Source organism: Plectropomus leopardus, chromosome 17 (genome assembly GCF_008729295.1).
Source record: "Plectropomus leopardus isolate mb chromosome 17, YSFRI_Pleo_2.0, whole genome shotgun sequence".
Taxonomy (NCBI): Eukaryota; Metazoa; Chordata; class Actinopteri; order Perciformes; family Serranidae; genus Plectropomus; species Plectropomus leopardus.
The window spans coordinates 26,643,632-26,661,919 of NC_056479.1; the positions used below are offsets into that span (position 1 = coordinate 26,643,632).

Sequence of the window (18,288 nt, forward strand, 5' to 3'; positions counted from 1 at the left end):
ACTCCTTCTGTGCTCAGTGCTTCACCCACCTGTTTGTTTCTGAGCGTTTAATGTGTTGTTGCCGTTTACGATCTCCCCCTTCACCTGCTGTTTGTACTGGTTGATGACTTGAGTCAGGCTGTCGTTGGCCTGCAGGATCTCAGCTGTAAAAAAAAAAAAAAAAAAAAAAACATGACAAAATGCTTGTTATTGTCTTCACAATGGCACGATAATATTCAGAAGTGATGTCCATTCTGCTGGGCTGTGTGGTGGACAAGAGCTGAGAGAGCAGTTTATATGCTGGTGGATACGAGCATAAAAAATATGTGCAACATATGCAAGAATAGTTCCAGCTGAAGAGAAGGGACAATGTCCAGCAGCTTCATTGGTGTGAGTAAAAGCTGACAGCTTTCTTCCAAAAAGACAACTGTAATTATCAAGGCTAGCAGATATTCTGTATTTAGTTTTACTGTATGTATTTGCTGTATTTTTAATTATTATACACTTGCAAATGGCTCTAGACAGGTGACATAACTTCCTCACACAGTAGAAAAGGGCAGTTCTGGATTTCAACAATTTCTGCAGGATTGAAGCGGAGAAACTTAATGTGTTTGCAGAGAGCAGTTTGCTGTGTGGCAGCTATCATTTAACACTGACTGGCATCAGCTTTCTATTGTTCGCTCCTTTGTTTTCCGTATTTATTGAGAGGGTGTGTCTCTGGTATCAGCCACAACTTTGAAAGAACAAGGGAAGCTGAGTTCAGTGTCCTGCGGGAGGCCTGAGACAGAAGAGAGGAGCTGAGAGATGCAACTAAAGATCACGGTGCAGGGTTCCAGACCCCGCCCCCAACTTTTTTATTTAGCTGCACCAGCAGATAACTTGGTTGCTCTCCAAATTTTTCACTGTGCCTTTTGGTGCCACATAAACACTGGTAATTTCCCAACTAGGGGTGTAACATTACACAGAAGTCCGTGTTCTGTTCATGTCCTGGTTTAGAAGTCATGGTTCAATGCAAGGAAAAACTGATTTTGAACTGACTGTCGTGAAGGTGTCAAAGATTGACAAAATCCTCCCCGAGGGAACCTTTTGTTCACTGGCAAGTTTGGGAAACTATTTTCACTTAAAAAAACAAAACAAAACAAAACAAACATTTCAAACACTTCTGTATTAGACTATACAGACACTGAACAAACACTTTACCTAAACAGCTGACAACAGCCTATAAAATGTGAAATAAATGAACTGATAAAAAGATAAAACTTGCTCATTACAAGGACTGTTGTGATAAGTTGAAGCCTGGCTATAAGCCGCTATAAATGCCATTTTCATCAGAATTTTTTTTAATTCTGTGCTGCTTTTGTGTCTAAAAGCTGCATTAAAGCATCAGGGATAAGAAGTTAGGCTCCAGTTCGTTTTTTCTTGGATTCAGTGGCCGGCACATTTAGGTCACATGTGCAACAAAAAATGGTCACACTTTGGAGCCCTGGTTGTGGGATTGTCTTTCTCTTGCATGATGAAGATTAATAGAGCTTAAAACATTTCTGCGGTGAATAAACAAGAAGGGGTCGTTCCTTTTTGAATCATATTTAATAGCAGATGAAAAAACATAACACTCACCTAGAGCTTCATCGTTGTCCTCCGTATCACTTGCCAGTCTGAACAGTGTAGGTCTCATTTTCTCACAGCGCTGGTACAGGTCCTGACCACACAAAACACACCATGTTAAACACCTGGTATTAAGTTACTTGCTTGCTCTGTCATAGCTGTGTGTGTATACACATTGGACAGTCTAAATCTCCCTCTTCCAGCTCACCTGTATGAGTTCAGCGTTGCTCTGATTGTCTGCGTTGCTGTCATAGTCCTGCAGAAGCTGAGTCAGCAGAGTGACGCTCTCCTTCACCTCCTGAATGGCGTTCACCCGCTTCGACACTTTCTCTGCTCGCTTCTGATCCTACAACAGGCAAGTCACAAATTCACAAATGGTGCACACAGCAAGGTGTAATCACAAACACGTGTACATGTAAGTAATGATACATGGAGCAAGCTGCAGGAACATATAATAAAAATACAAAAACATAGCCAAAGGCAGGACTGAGGAAGTACAGCAAGGTCAGAAAAAGGCCATTAGAAAAGTCAGGGGAAAGCAAAGAGCAGTTCCTATTACCCCTCAAATCAGGACAAATTTACCCTGAACTCCTGCTGAATCACTCTGCCAGTGACACACAAAACCCCCCAGGGCAACCGACCCATTCCCTCCTTCAGTTAATGTTCCTGCAGGAGTGCTGCTCTCTGGTATTTTACTCCTTTTCTCACAAATCTTAAGACTATCTGCAGTGCTTATTCTTACTTGTGTATATTTGTATTTATGTATCTGCTGTACATTGTAGCATCACACACATATTTCTATTTTTAACTAGAACACTAGTTTTATATATTGCACTGAAGCATGAGGCACAGTTTTATATTTACACATTTTACACACTCAGCACCTTATAAAGAATCATAATTTTAAATATTCACATACTAGTTCTAATTGTTTATTACTGTACATCTTTACATTTTATATTTCCACACACTTATTCAGCACTTTATACATACTTGTATTTTTAAATATTTACATACAAGTGTTCAATTGTTTAACCATTACTGTATTTATATTTTGTAGTTTCATTTTTTACATATTTTGTGCTGGTACTTAATGAACCACAACCACAAATCCAAAGTTGTACTGATTCTAAAACCAGAGACGCAGCTAATGCATTACAGAAAGGTGTGATTTTATGAAGGCAGTAAGAATGAGAAGGAAACCAGCTTACCTCTTGGACCATTTCCTTGATGAGTTTGTTGGCGGCTTTCAGGTCCTCGGGGTGCGAGCTATTCAACAGGCGGGACAGCATCTGACAAAGCAGACAGAGTTTACATGAAGGAAAAGAGTGAACAGGCTTCATATATCCCAAAGGGGGACGAGACAAAATCACGGCCAGAAGAGAGTAAACACAGTGGGTAAAAATGTAGTCATATTTATTTTGGAAAGCATCTTTTTAAGTGACTTTTTAAAATTTAAAAAATCCTTACTTTTGACTTTTCTTCGTCCTCAAAAATGGCATTCTTGGGTCTGGGTGGGGGAAGGTTCAGTAGTTTGTCAGGTGGCAGCTCTGGATCTTGTTTAATAATACCTGATTTGCAAACACAAAATACAAAGTAGGAAACGAGTGAAATGCTTCTAATGACACTTGTTACTTTGTGAAAAATTTTATCCAACTTAAATCTATAATATGAGCTTTGGCTGCAGCTTTTAATGCCTGCTGACAACTTAAGATGTTTTGATTTCCATTCATCTGACAGCAGACAGCCACTCACCTTGTTTCTTCAGCATCTGATAGGCATCGGAGATCTTGGCCTCGTCCGGTAATCCCAAAGTCCAGCTATAGATCAACTCTAGAACCTTCTTTTTTACGGGCTCTGGTGACCGTGAGCCCAGGTACTGAGTGGGAGATTTCGGACAAATATCAAGTGAGTTTCATGCCATAGATGTTGTTGAAGCCATTTCTAGCAAGCCCTTATAATTTCCCTTTTTTTGAGTCACTTGAATGCATCACCTGACCTGGAATCTTAGGATCCTCGTTAAAGGCAGGTGTGCTAAATTAGTCGAGCAGGAAAGACAGCAAGAGGATTCAGTCTTCAGCCACCGTGTGTTTGGTTAAATCTCCGTTTTACTGTTAGATAAATTTGTTTATCGCTCCATTGATTTGAACTTTGTTTTTGTAAATGTTTGTTTATTTATAGGGAATGTGTTTTTTTCTCTTTCTGATGTGATAATCAGTCAAATCAGTTTAACCTCCTCAAGCGACTCTCCATACATCCTGAAAAATCAATTTAGACCTGAAGCACCCTCGACCCTCATCAAACAAACAGTGAGTACAATTACGAGTGAGTATTTCAAATTTGTTTAGAAACCACGACAGACATGTACAAAAAATGTCTGAAAAACTTGAATGCAACCCGAAAATCTTACCTTTGGAGAAACTACTTTGATGAGTTCATTGAGAAAACGGAACTTGCCCACTTCACTGTGAAACCTTTTCCCACAGCTTTTCATACACGTCTCCAGAACCTAGAAAAGAAACGCAATAAGAACAAATTAAACTAAATCTAAAAATAACCAACACTATGTTCCAAAAAGTATACTACTTCAAATATTTATTTTTTTACTATTTTCAGACAAATTTCTGTTACATTACTGTATTTTCATAATAAACTATGAAAATTCCAAATATAAATTTTACATGTTAAAATGTAAATATTCTGTTTAAAAAGCAGGGTAGAAAATAAGCAGAGTTTTTTAGAGTTTGAAAAAAAACTAATGAGACATAAAAAATGCAGTGAAAAATCAGTATAATGAAGAAGGAAGCTCCTGGCTGAGATCTGAACTCACCAGCAGGGCCTGCATGGCCTCCCACTCCTGTGGAGACTGGATCTTGTGGGCCAGGAGTCTGGTGGCCAGCTGGGGTCTGTAACACAAGTCGCAAACAAAACTGAATGTCAAGAGCCCTGCATGCAGCAAGTGTGGTAATTTGTACTACAAGCAGTGCTGAGCAAGATTTCCATGTCTTTTCTTTTTTTTTTTAAAAAAACGTTTTTCACTACAATAATTTAGTGGGATTTTTATAAATGTTTTCATTGTTTAATGTTAAATTAATATTGACATGAATTTCTAAATCAGATAAACCCCAGAATAATTTCTAAAATAATTCAGAATAAATGCAGAAAAACTCAACAGGACAAACAGAAACCTTGAATTTTCCACACCTAAAAAGAAATGTACCCCCTTTTTTAACAGAAATTATCTTTACAGGTGTTGTGTGCAGAGATGAATATCATTTGTATTTAATAAAAGTCATTTGCATCCAACAAAGGTGACAGATTAACCTCTTCTTACCCCTCCAAATCATTGTTGAGCTGGTCGCAGAAGGCATGGATGCTGCTCCAGTCTGTGTCTCTGTTAAGTGGGTTTGTAGCTCTGTCTGAAATGTTAGCAAACAGGATGTCAGACAACAGAGCTGATAGATGTTACTTCGGTATAGGAGAAGATTGGATCACTGTAAAAAAAAAATGTCTCTGAATTGTTTTCAACCTGTTCAAATCATTTCTACTCTTAACTGTCACTTCATCTAATGCAGTCTTCTTGCATCAATATTACCAAAATAGTTAAAAAGCCTCTTAAATACAATGCAATACAATTAAACAACCACAACAAAAGCTTTATAACCTCCATGAAGGTGAAATTTGGGCAGTGATATTCAACGTATAGCCCACGGGTCACATCTGGCCCTGAGTAAGGTGCCAGATGACCCCAAAACTTTTTTTAATTCATAATAGAAATGATTCACACTGAAAGTTGTTTATGTGCTTTTAGTATATATGAAGAGCCAGAGTGCATAAAACAGCACCAATATAGAGCTGCATTATCAAAAAAAAGTGCCAGTGGAGGATCTCCTGCAGCCCTTGACAGAGGTCCTAGCTAAGCCTCTTCTGTCCTAAAATCCTAGAAATGTCCTAAAATCCCAGAAATATCTGAAAATCCCACAAATCCCAGATATGTCCTAAAATCCGAGAAATATACTGAAATTCCAGAAATATCCTAAAATCCTGGATTAGGGGTTATTGCATTACTCGTGATTTTTTTTCCTGTTAGTATTGTTTTAGCTATGAGTACCTAATAAACTGGCAACTGATGGCATATTGTTTATTTTGTCTTTTAGATCAAATCTTGAATGAGAGCATCAATATATTTACCTAAAATATCTCATTATTACAGAAACACATTTAGCCTGACATGATCAAGCCTGTTACTTACAGTAAAACTTAAGATAAGCAACTAAAAAACACAAAAACCCATGCTTTGAGTGCCTCCATAAATTAAAATTAATTATTTGCCACATAACCCCAGTGTGCCACCGCACACATAAATATGCAGCCCAGGTGCTAACACAGTGTCACGTTAGCTAGCATGCTGTCGGTAGTCGCACTGTGTCACTGTCTCGTCTAGAACTTTCCTCCGAGGCCATAGCTTCGCCGTAATCATAATTTAACCTCTGTGACTAAAAATGAGACTCTTTGATTTTGTCGTCCGCCACCCAGGTGAGCTATCGAGCCGCGGAGCTAACGCTACGCCTGGCTGTGTTGTGTGTTGACAGCTGGCAGCTCCGGAGCTACGTTAGCATCCTGGATGTGGCGGCAGGGTCCGAGTCCCCTCTGCGGGGTAACGCGCGGCCGTGGTGGGCTGTCATCTCGTCTACAATAACTCACGGATGATCAATTGCGAGTGTCCGGATCTCTAGGCTGCGTCTTCTCGGTAAAATAAGTTTAAAATACTCACTGATACGAGACTCCAAACTCTCCGTATCGGGCGGCGCAGCCATCACTGCGAGATTTATGTGGGGTTTCGGTCTCGCGAGGGACGCACGGACACGTAAAAGCAGCAGAGACACAGAACTAGAACACATAGAGAGAAAACGTCCTATTTAAAAACATGGTCATCTCGGAATATTTATACAACAATTACACAGTGTGTGTACACTTTACCGTAATTTAATATGCAAATATTTACTGAAGTGACTTTTTTTTCCCTGTGCATTTACTGATAATGATATTAATGCTATAAAAAGTTATTTTAAACAACAAAAAACAATGACAAATTATTTATTGAGCACTTTTCATACAATGAAAGCAGCTCTAAGTGCTTTAAGCTGGAAAAACAATTTTTATTTATTCTAATTATTTTGTGTGTTATATGCCAAAAAAATGCCAATTTCCATGACCAAATTTTGTATTTTAGCCACAAAAGAAATTAGAAATTGTAAACTTGAATGAGAATGACCAGTCTAGTTAAACCATTTCTACGATCATAGAGCTGCGTCATGCGAGAAAACGGAGTAAAATTCCTTCAAAATAAAAGCACGACATTTAGTGAGTGTGGCCAAAAACATGTTTATAAAGAAAATCAAATTAGAAACAACATACACTATAATTACTATAATGATTTTCTCCCTAAACTGGCCAAAATCATCTGGAATTATGCACAAAAAGGTACAAAAACAAACATTAAAATAAAAAAATGGGGTTTTTTGTAGCATAATCTTAATTTTTTTTATTGGTATAGTTTTCAGGATATTCTTTGTTAATGTTGCTTTACTTTGATTTGAGTTGCTTTACCGGAAATTCTGTTTAAACTTTATTCATTTATTCATTCATTTATTATTTTAGTAGTAGCATATCTTTAAACAGATACAATATATGTCACAGCAAATGATGGGCTTTTAAAAAACTTTATGAAGAACAACATCTTCCTGAAACAAGTCGGTGTGCTGTCCAATCATTACAAAACAATATTGTAGCCTAAAACTGAATATGCCCAGCAAAAAGTTATATTTATTACAGCTTAAGATCTGTTTGTAATGATCTGATGTTTAAAAAAATGAAATAATGAGCACTTCGCCTGTTTTAATAAAGCTACAATGCATGTATGTTTCGTTTTAAAAATATATGTATATACAACATCTTCCTGAAATGACAAGTCGGTGTGCTGTCCAATCATTACAAAACAATATTGTAGCCTAAAACTGAATATGCCCAGCAAAAAGTTATGGCTGTCCGTGAATATAAAAACTAGTGACAAGAAATGAAACAGTAACCAGAGACCTCCCTTTCCTAATTATAGAGAAGCAGCAGCTCTGTGACTCCCTCTAGCGGCAGCTATTGTGCATTTCACTGAAAGTGGAGCAAAACCAGCACAACAAGGACCACAGAAAGTAACGGGACTTGATTTAAGACACCGATTTCATTTAATCGACCAGGAGTCACGGATCACTTCACATTTTTGTTTTTGACTGGCAGAAGAGCGCTTTGGTGGATTATGCTGAAAAGTGCCACTGTTGCCGTGTGTGAGTGAACCCGTTTGAGACTTTACTTGTGGACGTTGTGAAATCGCTTCGTTATTATTTGATAAAGAAACATAACAGGCAAAACCTAACTTCCTTCCTGTTGCTTTACCAACTCCACAATGCGCAGGTCTGGCCGCAGGTTTTCTCCACCCAAAATATCGTTGCATGAGTGGTAGGTGCTCGTTTCCTGTTTCCTCCTCAAAAAGAAACCTGCCCAGTTTTATTTCACCTCCTGTAATTTACTATAAAGTGCCATGTTCAGCCAGCCCACATGTCAAATGTCACACAAGAAATGGCATCACTGAAGACTATACGAGACTGGTGCCGCGTCACATGCGCCAGTTACCCCAATGTGGAAATAAAAAACATGTCAACCTCATTCAGAGATGGACTTGCGTTTTGTGCCATCATCCACAAACACCGACCTGACTTGATGTAAGTAGTTTTACAGAGTTTTGTTGGTTGGTTGTGTTAACTGGTCCTCGGCATTGTTTCCTCAGTGGCACCAGATCTGCTGGTCTGGTGCATGATTGGGACATTTCTCACATTGTAAACTCATTATTTGTCCTTGTCTTTTGTCTTGAGATTAATTTATCTTCCTCACTGGGACTGCACCAGACTGACTAATGTGCTGTCTAATCTGGAGCAGAGCAGGACCTGCACACTGTGCCCAGAGCTAATCTGCCCTCCTTTTCTTAATCTCTCTCTGTCTCTCTGCTAAACCTTTTCTTGTCCAGTTTAATGGGATTAATCTGTTTGTTTTGCCTTTTACATACTATGATTGAACTTGACTCATCTAATTTAATCTCTGATATTGATCTGCATTTTGCTCATACAGGTTTTTTTGTCTGTGGAGTCTCTGTTATTCACCAAAAGGCAACTGCTTTGTTTATAATTTTTGTTCTTTCATCATCAATTAATCCCAGTTTCTCATTTTTTCTCTCTTTGATCCAGAGATTTCAGATCCCTCTCCAAAGATAATGTTTATCAAAATAACAAACTGGTGAGTCATTTCCATCTAGCTTGTGTTTGGTGTTTATTTACCATTACTAACACTGTAAAAAAAAAAACAAAAAAAAAAACCTCTAGGTAAGGGACTGTTCATTATGTATGAGATGGGAGTGGCTGGTGCAAAATGTGGGAGGCAATTAGGAATTTTTTAAGCTTTGGGGAGGAAGTCATGGTTGTTTTTTTTTTGGCTTACAGGATGGACATTCAACTTTAATTCTTTAAAACCTGAGAAAATTGGCTTGATTATATATATAAAAAAACATGTTGAGAAGGAAAGGAGCAATTTAAGACGTGGCCCAAATAAATACAGAAAAAATGTGAAAAAGTTACAAGAAAATAACCAGAAAATAGGCACAAAACAGGTAAATAAACTAAAACAAACATAAAAATGACATTAAAAAAGTGCTGAAAAAATCTTTCATATTCTTTATGTATTTTTTATGTGACATAAATTTAAATATAAAATTACTACAAGTTATAAGCAGTTGTTCTTTAAAAAAAAATGTTATCAATCAGCAAAAACAGCCACCATCCTACTCTGATAAATAAAGTGCAGACCCTAATTTGTATTCATGCACCTTCTTTTTTACAGTCGCCTACACTAATTCTCGGTTTATGTTTCCTGGTTTCCTGCAGGCGTTTGAGATTGCAGAGAGGGAGCTGGGCATCCCTGCGTTGCTGGACCCAAAGGACATGGATTCTACCAAAGTGCCTGACTGCTTGAGCGTAATCACCTACCTGTCCCAGTACTACTACTACTTCAACAGAAAGACCTATGGTATGCTGAGTATACTCTGTTCGGTTATCAGTAGCAACTTTTCTGTTATCAGCAAGCAGAGATTTATTGTCTTTATCAAGGTAAATCATTACTAAAAGACACAAACAGGCTCCTCATATTATATCTTTGATTTTTTTGGCTCTGTAAAAGATAAACAAATTCCTACTCTTGAGGGAGAGAGAGATATACAGCCGATATCCCAAACACTCGGCAACTCACACTTAAATAATTTAAATTATTAAATTGCACTACAAGAAAGAGGAAAAATATGTATTTTTGATTTTAAGGTAGACTGTCCCTTTCAAGGTAATTCCTCAAGCGCATGATTTTATCTTGTAAAGAGCCCGAAACATTACAGATATAAACCAAGGAGCCTATATGTGTCCTTCAATAATTATGTACCCTGAAAAAACGCTTAATAAAGATAATAAATCTCTCGTCCCTTTAAGTGGTGCCTGCTTTAATACCAGAACTTTACGCTTCACATCACGTGAATGAAATATTCAGACAGACTCCACCCCATTCTCTGCTCAAAACAACACATTTTCCTCCTTATATTTTTGTTTTCCAAACTTTGCTGCATTTGCATGTTTTTTTTTCTTGACTTTGCAGCAGGTCTTGCCAGTTGGAAGTCGTCACATGTCGCTTTCATAAACAACTTAACAAAGATTAAATCTCCGGATGGTCTGAATCCCCTGAGGGTAATTTTAATGCACCCATATGCACACATGAACACACCTGTTTTCTCATGTTCTTTGTCTTCTCAGCTGCTGTGTTACGGGTCTCAGCCACTGGTTTCTCTTCTCTTTTCAGAGCCCGACTCATCTGGAAACCAGCAGAGAAGATCGTCTGTCCAACACGAGGCCACGGACAGTGTGTAGTTTGTGTTTCAAGCCTGTCCACCTTATTCAGAGACGTCTGATTGACGGGAAGTTCTACCATCGCAGCTGTTTCAGGTAACAGTTCACAATGTAACAGCAGCTTTTTTTGTCTGTTAGTGTCTGCATCCAGATTTATTCAGGCTCTGCACATCCTGAGACGGGCTGCAGCTCACACATAAGTATGCGTTTCAAATGTGTTTCAAGTGACCACCGTGATCATCACATATAATTATAGCTGGAGCAAAAGAAGAGAACTGGGTTTTTTTTTTTGGTTTTTTTTAAGTGTCAAAGTATTTTCATGCTTTCACAGCAACACGTCTCACCTTTGTGTTTCAGGTGCAAAGCGTGCGGCAGCGCTCTTTTACCAGGGTCTTACACACAGGGAAGTGACAGGAGCTCCTTGATCTGCACTCACCACAAAACAGACAGTGAAACTCATCGTGTCGACCTCACACAGCAAGTTAGATCTGCCGAGAATCGGCCCGATTGTAATTTTCAGGCAGATTTTTATACTCTGAGTGGATTGGCTGTCACCAGCGTCCCTCATTACACTAAGAAAACAGAGTCACAGGATAGACTGGTTTGTAAAACAATAGAGACAGAGAGGGAAGAAAAGCAGGAGACGAGCAAAGAGGTGAAAGACGGGGAGAACAGAGACTCAGCTGTTGGATTGAAGGTTAAAAAGCCGCTGCGTGCTCATCTTCCTCCACCGAGGGTTGAAGAGGTCAAAGGAGGTGGAAAATCTGGATCTGAACCCACTGTGACAGAAAGCAACAAACAACAAGAAGCGACAAAATGTCAAGAGACCTCTGAGCTCCCCTCACCGTGTAAAGTGACAGAGGGAAACAGTCGGCCGGTCCCAGCACCCAGGCGAAATTTTAACTCTTCTGCAGCACCTGTTCCTGCACCCAGGAACAAAACAACCCAGCCCATGAACAGATCAGCTGCTGCAGGTAAATATCACTGTATTATTTTACTGTAGCTGCTCAGTTTTAATTACAATTACTGTCTACAAGTTTATGTGCTGATTTCTTTCATGACTGACTGGGAAAAAAAACGAGGAGGATTTTTTTTCTGTTTGTTTCTCTGTGCAGGTTATTCGTCCAACCGAAATAAATGTTCACCCAACTCATCTCGCATGTGAGTGAACATAAAGACTCTGTGTTCCTCTTTATCGTGTTACATTTTCAAACTTACTAGTTGACTTTTGTAATTTACAACTACAAATTGATTAAAGGAGTACTTGACCCCCCCAAATGAGCATTACTTACACTGTCGTATGCCGAATTTGTGAAGAAAACTGTTTTTCTTGCGTGTCTCCACAGTGAACAAAGAATACAAAACCAGAAAATTTTTGATAAATTTAGGTCAGAAGGTTTCAAGTTTAACAACAGCAAATTTTTAAAAATTTTGAGAAAATCCTGCAGTATAATCCAGTTCTCATTTATTCAGTCATATGCTCAGGACAGCCAGCTTTTTCAACGGGGAACTGAAGTCAAAGTAAAATTTATTGACGCTCTCTTCAATGCCAGACTCCACCGACAAAACCAGTAAGTTTACCTTATAAAACACAGGAGCTGCTGTTCTACCGCTGCCTCGATCAGTTAATTTCTTTGTGTTATTTTGTGAATTTTGAGGTTTTAATGGGTAAGTTTGGATTCTGAATAGTCACACAATAACACTTATAAACTAACTGATCAAGGCAGCGACCTTCATGACCTTTTAATGGAGTCTGTTTTTAATGAGAGCATTGATATGTTTCACTTTCTGTTCAGTTTTAAATACTAAGATTTTAGAGAAAATGCATGTGTTTGGGAAGTACTGAACATACGACTGGATAATTGAAATTTGGATAATGATGCGCAAGTCGTGAGAGAGTTTGTAAACTGATGTTTTGACATAGTTTTACTGTTAAACGTGGACCACAATGACTTCATTTCATCAAGAATTTCCCCGTTTTTGGATTCCTCATTCACTGTGGTAGCATGTGAGAATAACAAAATTTTCTTCACAAATTCAATGTCACACAGCATGAGAAAACACATGATAATTCGGGGGTGAAGTACTTCTTTAAGTATTGTCAAAAATCATATATCTTATATAAGAAAACAAATTATGAAAATGTTACAGTAAATAAAATAGAATCTATTTCTTTGCAAAATCTTAAACATCACATAAAAATATAATTTTTAAATTTACCATAATAATAGTAATCACTCATTTTCTTAGAAGTTCTTCCTCACTCGTGGACTCATCTCTTAAAGCACCTCTTGTCTTTCTGTTGTAGCACCAGCCCGACTAGAGGCAGCAGTAGAGTGCAAAGCAACCATCCATGGATGACCCTCATCCACCCCGGACCCTGGACACAGCTGCCTCCTGCTCCGCCTCCAGTTCCCTTTCCTCGAACCAAATCCATCTCTAAACAGCGGGAGGCGTGGAACAGACCCAGAGTGGCTCCAAATCCGTTTGCAGAGGAGGTGGATGAGAGCATTGAGGAGGACACTAAACCGAAACCAGAGCCTGCAGGGAATGGGGACACAGATATTACAGTTTGTTCAATTGATGCTGAAAATATTGCCGTTATATCTATATCTGAGGAGAATGTTGGAGCTTCAAGTGAACCAGCAGAAGATACCAGCAGTGTATCAGCTTTGGAAGAAACTGGAAGTTCACTCCCAGATGTGACTGATGCAGCAGCAGCAGCAGCAGCAGCAGCAGCAGCAGGGCTGCACGCTATCTCTATTGAATCTCAGAGCCGCATTTTACCCAGGAGTGTTTCTGTGCCGGCTATCACATCTGCAAATGAATCAGATCAGGTCATGTCATCTCAAAGTAAGGTATGAGAACAGATATTGATTTTAATAATAAATATGAACCACCACAATCCAAAACATAATATTTAATATAAACTTCCCAACAGTTTTTTAAAAATTTTCTTGATGTTTCCAGCTCGCCTGCAAAGAGAATCCCTTCGATCGAAAACCAAGGATGCTCAAATCAAAGAGCGTTCAGGCCCTGCCATCCACACGGGCCCCTGCCCCTGGACATGGCTTCCCACTCATCAAGAGGAAGGTACAGTGACCGTAGAAAATTCTCAAATCTTGAATTAAAGTAATTGATGACCGTGTTTAAAACTGCAAAACTGTATCACACATCCATTCACAAAATCTCACACATCTCAATGCTCTCCAGAGCCAGACTCCGTTTACAAAAACGTCATTTTACCTCGCTGATCACAGGAGCTGCTGTTCTCCTGCTGCCTTGATGAGCTGGTTTGTTTGTCACACAAAAACACAGTCAAACTAAGATGATGGAGGCAGATGTAGCCTACCAGCTCATGTGGTAAACAATATAAAATGACTGTTTTTGTCAATGGAGTCTGGCTTTGAGAGAGCGTAGGTGAGTTACACTTTCTGCCCATTTCCCCGTTGAAAAGGGCTAGATTAAAAAAGACTTGGATCATACTACATGAGTTGTGTGAGAGTTTTTTAAACTGATGTTTTGATATAATTATGCTGTTGTTAAACTCTTACGACTTCGATTCATCGAAAAATTCCTAATTTTTCTGATTTTTCGTTCACTGTGGAAGCATGCAAGAAAAACCAAGTTCTCATCACAAATTCACTGTATCACAGGATGACTAACTGATGTGCAAATCATAATTTGAGGGGTGAAGTTTTCCTTTCAATTGATCATTTTAAACATATTATTTAACCCATAATCACAGAGTTTGGTCATTGGGCATTACATGTAACTTGTTGTAGTGTAAATTCACATTTGGTTTTGCAGAAATTCTGCAAAGAACTTTTGCACAGAGATATTATTGAGTTAAGTCTTGCATGTTGCTTGACAGGTGCAGTCAGACCAGAATGTGTCCACAGAAGACCTGCAGGTGGAGATTAGAGAGCTGGATAAACGTCTGGAGGCACTGGAACAAAGGGGAGTCGAACTGGAGGGCAAACTGAGAGACGACAAGAATGGTTAGTCAAGTTGTTCCTACAGGTTTTAGACAAAATTATTCACAGTGTGCACAAATACTAACTGTATAATAGGAATGTTTTTGAGTCTGATTCTTTTTTAAAAATAATTATTCCTTGAATTGAGTGATTTGAATACAGTACTTTTTATTTTCAGTATGTTTCTTGTTTCTTCAAGAAATCAAATTTCATGACCTAATTTTGTTTAAGGTACTATCCGCAAATACACTGCAGTCATACACAGTTATCATCACACAAAATATTGTATCCCCACCCTCACAAATGTATACATACTTATTACGCACATAATCACAGAAACACACATAAGACATGAACACACACACAAAAAACAGACGCATCATAAACAAGATGGGTTAAATTTGCTTTGCAGGTTCCTGAGAGTTTCTGGGTGCTGGTATTTTGTGACTCAAATCTATAGAGCTTCATAAATTGAGCTCCACATCTTGTCAAAGTTTTTCACACATGCGCACATATTTTTCCGGTTTTGCATTTTGCTGTCTGTTACAATGACCTGTCCTTTTTCCTTTTAGATGAAGAGGAGGAACAAATGCTAATGGAGTGGTTCTCTCTGATCCATGAGAGACACATCCTGGTGGGCAGAGAAACTGAGCTGGTTTACCTGTGAGTAGACTGGGACATAGATTTGAGTTGCACCGTATGTGCTTTTATTTTTCACCTCTACTGCAGTTTGCTCTGCCTCCAAAGTGGGTTGTGAGTTTGCAACGGGAGGTTTCTCAAACTTTATAGACATTTTGTTTTTTTATTTTTTAGGACAAAGCAGCAGAAGTTAGAAGAGAGGCAGGCAGATGTGGAGTTCGAGCTCAGATGTCTCCTCAATAAACCAGGTCAGTGTGTTACTGTGTGCATCACTTTGTTACTTTTTTTCAACTAACATATCTGTCAGTAATAACAAATATTCCTCACAAGAAGATGGTGAATCTCTGCGGGGAAAATCTGGATTGATTTAAGCATCCCTTATCCTTGAATTGGGGGCCTTTAGACCCAAAATGTGTTGTTTCAATTCTAATGATACCACTTTTCTGACAGGTATATAAAGAGGTTTGCTTTTAAAGGATAACTTCTGTATTTCTGGGCCCTATATTCCAGTTCTTTTCTGTCTAAGTGACTAATGGTAACAAAAATTTTTGGTCCTGTTTTGAGTGAGAGGACTGCAGCCAGCAGCAGTGAAACTGTGTACCCCCTGCAGACAGTTGAGCACCATTAGTGTGTGTCCTCTAAGAGCATGTTTTTGCCACTGACAGGCTCAGATTATTATTCTAAGTTTCTGATAACAATATGGAAATAATCCCCTCAGAGACAGATCTTTTTTTTTCAAGAGTAAGACCCTCATTTAACCAGAAACGGCATGAAGTCACCATTGTCAAATCCACCAAACTCCATATAAATAAACACGTTAGTGTGTATAGAACCAGCATATTTTCTCATCTAACTGAATGAATTAAGGGATAATTTCAACCAAATCAGAGTTGTGATTGTTGGAATAAGAATGGTTTTCATGAGTTTTAGTTTGCCTCTGTTGACTTTGAATATAGTGTGTTTCAAGATGTTAAAATGACTGTTTACTTAAATGGCGTCTGGCACCGGCTATTTCTAAGCTGTTTTTGGTTATGCAAACAGGATCTCACTCTTTTGCAATAAAAGCTATATTGCTGTATGGATCCTTTACATAATGTTTTCAGACACTTGAAAATCTGAGCCTGTCAGTGACAAAAACAAGCATTTTTAATGCACATAAATTGACAGTGCTCATTAGGGCTGGGTTAGAAAAATCAATTTAATCTATTTGAATCGATTTGCCCAAAGGGATTCTATTTGGATTACTCTCGCTCAATACTTGACCAATTCAAAATGTGTTGTTCCAATTCGTCACTTAAACACAGAAACAGACACTATGGCTCCGGTTGTAAAATAGCAAAGTTACCCTTTAAGTTTACCCTCTGATCTGAAATGGACTTTGTGTTTGGGGTAATAACCAGTAAATCAAAAACATGACTAGGTACACATTCCCTGAATCTTCAAAGCAATTTGCAGCTCTTTGTGTTGTTTAATGTAACACACCGTCTCTTCACACTCAGAGAATGACTGGACTGAGGAGGATCGAGCTCGAGAGCAGCAGATGATGAGTGAGCTGGTCGACATCATCGAACAGAGGAACCAGATCGTCGGCAGCTTGGATCAGGACAGGCAGAGGTGCACAGACAAAAAACAAACAATCAAACAAAAAAAAACATGGTGCTTTCCCATCTTTTACGTTGAATAGTTTAAATGTAACTTTTGTTTTTATTTTGATTAGGGAAAGAGAAGAAGATAAGCTTTTGGAAGCCATGATGAAAAACAAAGGTAATTTTTTTTAAAAAATCACCTTATAATAGCTTGTTTGATACTGTTTGTGTTTCTTCGTCTGTCCATGTCTTTATAAAAAAGGCAGAGCAAAAGTAGCCTTGGGTTCTCTGAAATACGTCAATGCACGCTTACAAAAAATTTTGACGGCCCATGTTTTGCTGCAACTGTGATATCTCTTCACAGAGTTCCAGAAAGAAGGACTTAAAGATTTAAAGAAGTCAAAAGGAAAGTTCAGAGCCACAAAAATGTTCAAGCTGCTGAACCAAAAAGCAGAAAGCACCAAAGACTCCCTGGACAAGAAGAACTGATGTATGATTGTGACCCCAGAAACTCTCAGCAACATTAAACTCAAACTTAGAGCTGACTAAGATAAGTGTTATCGAGAAGTATACTGTGATCATCATATATTTATTAATTTTATGTTGAAGAACAGCCTAGACAAAATGAAATATCATTCTCTCAGTGCAATTTTTCTGTGTTTTCTCTTCCATGTTTCTCTGTTTTCCTTGTCTCCTGTATGCTATCAATATTTATGTTTTTTCATTTTATTATATGCCTGTATAGGTTGAAGTATGCAATACTGTACTTGAGAAAATTGTCTCTGCAGAATAATTGTGTATTTTGTGAATAAAAAAACTTTTATCTCAAACTGGAAAAAAAGGAAATTTAAATGCATGCAGATCAGTCAGATAAAACCAACTTATTCTGAGATGTTTGATAGATAAAAAGTTCAAAATTGGAGGTAAACTTTGGGCTAAAAATAGTGATGCATCTTTGTGATGCATTAACTTTAACTTTAAGTGGAATTGTCAGTTTTGTAGTAATTGGACTTCTTTTGTAAAAAGACAGCTTATTTAGTATAAAAGCTGATTAATTTTCCGAGCTGAACCTTTACAAGCTCTCTGGGGAGTCCTTTATTGTTTTTGGCTAAAATATTACTAGAAGTCTGTGGTAAACTGAAAGTGCTAAAGGCATCTGTTATATTATACATACGTGAATGCTGTGTTCTTAAACACTTTAAAAATTTGGGAGAAATACCCATAACTTTTTTTTTTTTTTTTTTTTTACAAATAAAGAAAAATAGTACATAAAAAACAGTAAAGTAAGTGTGTCCATATTTTGGAAAAAAAGATGGCAAGAAAGTGGACCAAGACACAACCCACAAAATAACTCCACAGTGAAACAGACATAAAATTTGACTCGAACCACAGTCGCTTTATTTCACTACAATAAGCCGTTTTTTAAATACTTAAAAAAAAAAAAAAAAGAAAGAAAAGCGGAACGGATCAAATGTTCCTCCGCAGCATCCGGAATAGTCCCCAACGGACCAAGCT

The 18,288-nt window shown here is 38.1% G+C and overlaps 2 protein-coding genes across 4 annotated transcripts in view; one reads left to right on the plus strand and one right to left on the minus strand.

The window, feature by feature from the left end:
• The window catches only part of LOC121956192 (ADP-ribosylation factor-binding protein GGA1-like), a 10,924-nt gene extending 4,496 nt beyond the window's left edge, over nt 1–6,428 (minus strand). Inside the window, exons 1-10 of the mRNA XM_042504328.1 lie at nt 6,359–6,428; nt 4,919–5,003; nt 4,415–4,490; nt 3,995–4,093; nt 3,340–3,463; nt 3,055–3,155; nt 2,796–2,876; nt 1,793–1,930; nt 1,597–1,678; nt 30–143 (exon numbers count right to left, since the gene is read on the minus strand). Coding sequence (XP_042360262.1) covers nt 30–143; nt 1,597–1,678; nt 1,793–1,930; nt 2,796–2,876; nt 3,055–3,155; nt 3,340–3,463; nt 3,995–4,093; nt 4,415–4,490; nt 4,919–5,003; nt 6,359–6,401 — 943 coding nt within the window. The 5' untranslated portion in view covers nt 6,402–6,428. The remainder of the gene's footprint in view (nt 1–29; nt 144–1,596; nt 1,679–1,792; nt 1,931–2,795; nt 2,877–3,054; nt 3,156–3,339; nt 3,464–3,994; nt 4,094–4,414; nt 4,491–4,918; nt 5,004–6,358) is intronic.
• Nucleotides 3,499–17,414, plus strand: LOC121956191 (MICAL-like protein 1). Of its 3 annotated transcripts, none has more exons than XM_042504326.1 (15): nt 3,499–3,893; nt 8,877–8,925; nt 9,570–9,711; nt 10,324–10,412; nt 10,525–10,667; nt 10,929–11,545; nt 11,687–11,732; nt 12,880–13,429; nt 13,542–13,664; nt 14,446–14,572; nt 15,121–15,211; nt 15,362–15,435; nt 16,687–16,801; nt 16,905–16,951; nt 17,138–17,414. In XM_042504326.1, exons 3-15 carry the CDS (start codon nt 9,627–9,629, stop codon nt 17,260–17,262), a joined length of 2,232 nt encoding a protein of 743 aa, XP_042360260.1. In that variant the 5' UTR covers nt 3,499–3,893; nt 8,877–8,925; nt 9,570–9,626; the 3' UTR covers nt 17,263–17,414. The 3 variants fall into 3 exon arrangements, with proteins under 3 accessions (XP_042360260.1, XP_042360259.1, XP_042360258.1); XM_042504325.1 differs by lacking the exon at nt 3,499–3,893 and adding an exon at nt 7,850–8,357 and having other exon boundaries at nt 10,327–10,412; XM_042504324.1 differs by lacking the exon at nt 3,499–3,893 and adding an exon at nt 7,851–8,357.
• The last annotated feature ends 874 nt before the right edge of the window (nt 17,415–18,288 follow it).

Bases quoted from the DNA above. Each gene is read 5' to 3' on its own strand.
- LOC121956191 (XM_042504324.1), top strand. From the start codon at position 8,194: ATGTCAAATGTCACACAAGAAATGGCATCACTGAAGACTATACGAGAC. The intron at 11,546-11,686 runs GTAAATATCACT...TTCTCTGTGCAG, and splicing joins GAACAGATCAGCTGCTGCAG to GTTATTCGTCCAACCGAAAT. The intron at 15,436-16,686 runs GTCAGTGTGTTA...CTTCACACTCAG, and splicing joins ATGTCTCCTCAATAAACCAG to AGAATGACTGGACTGAGGAG.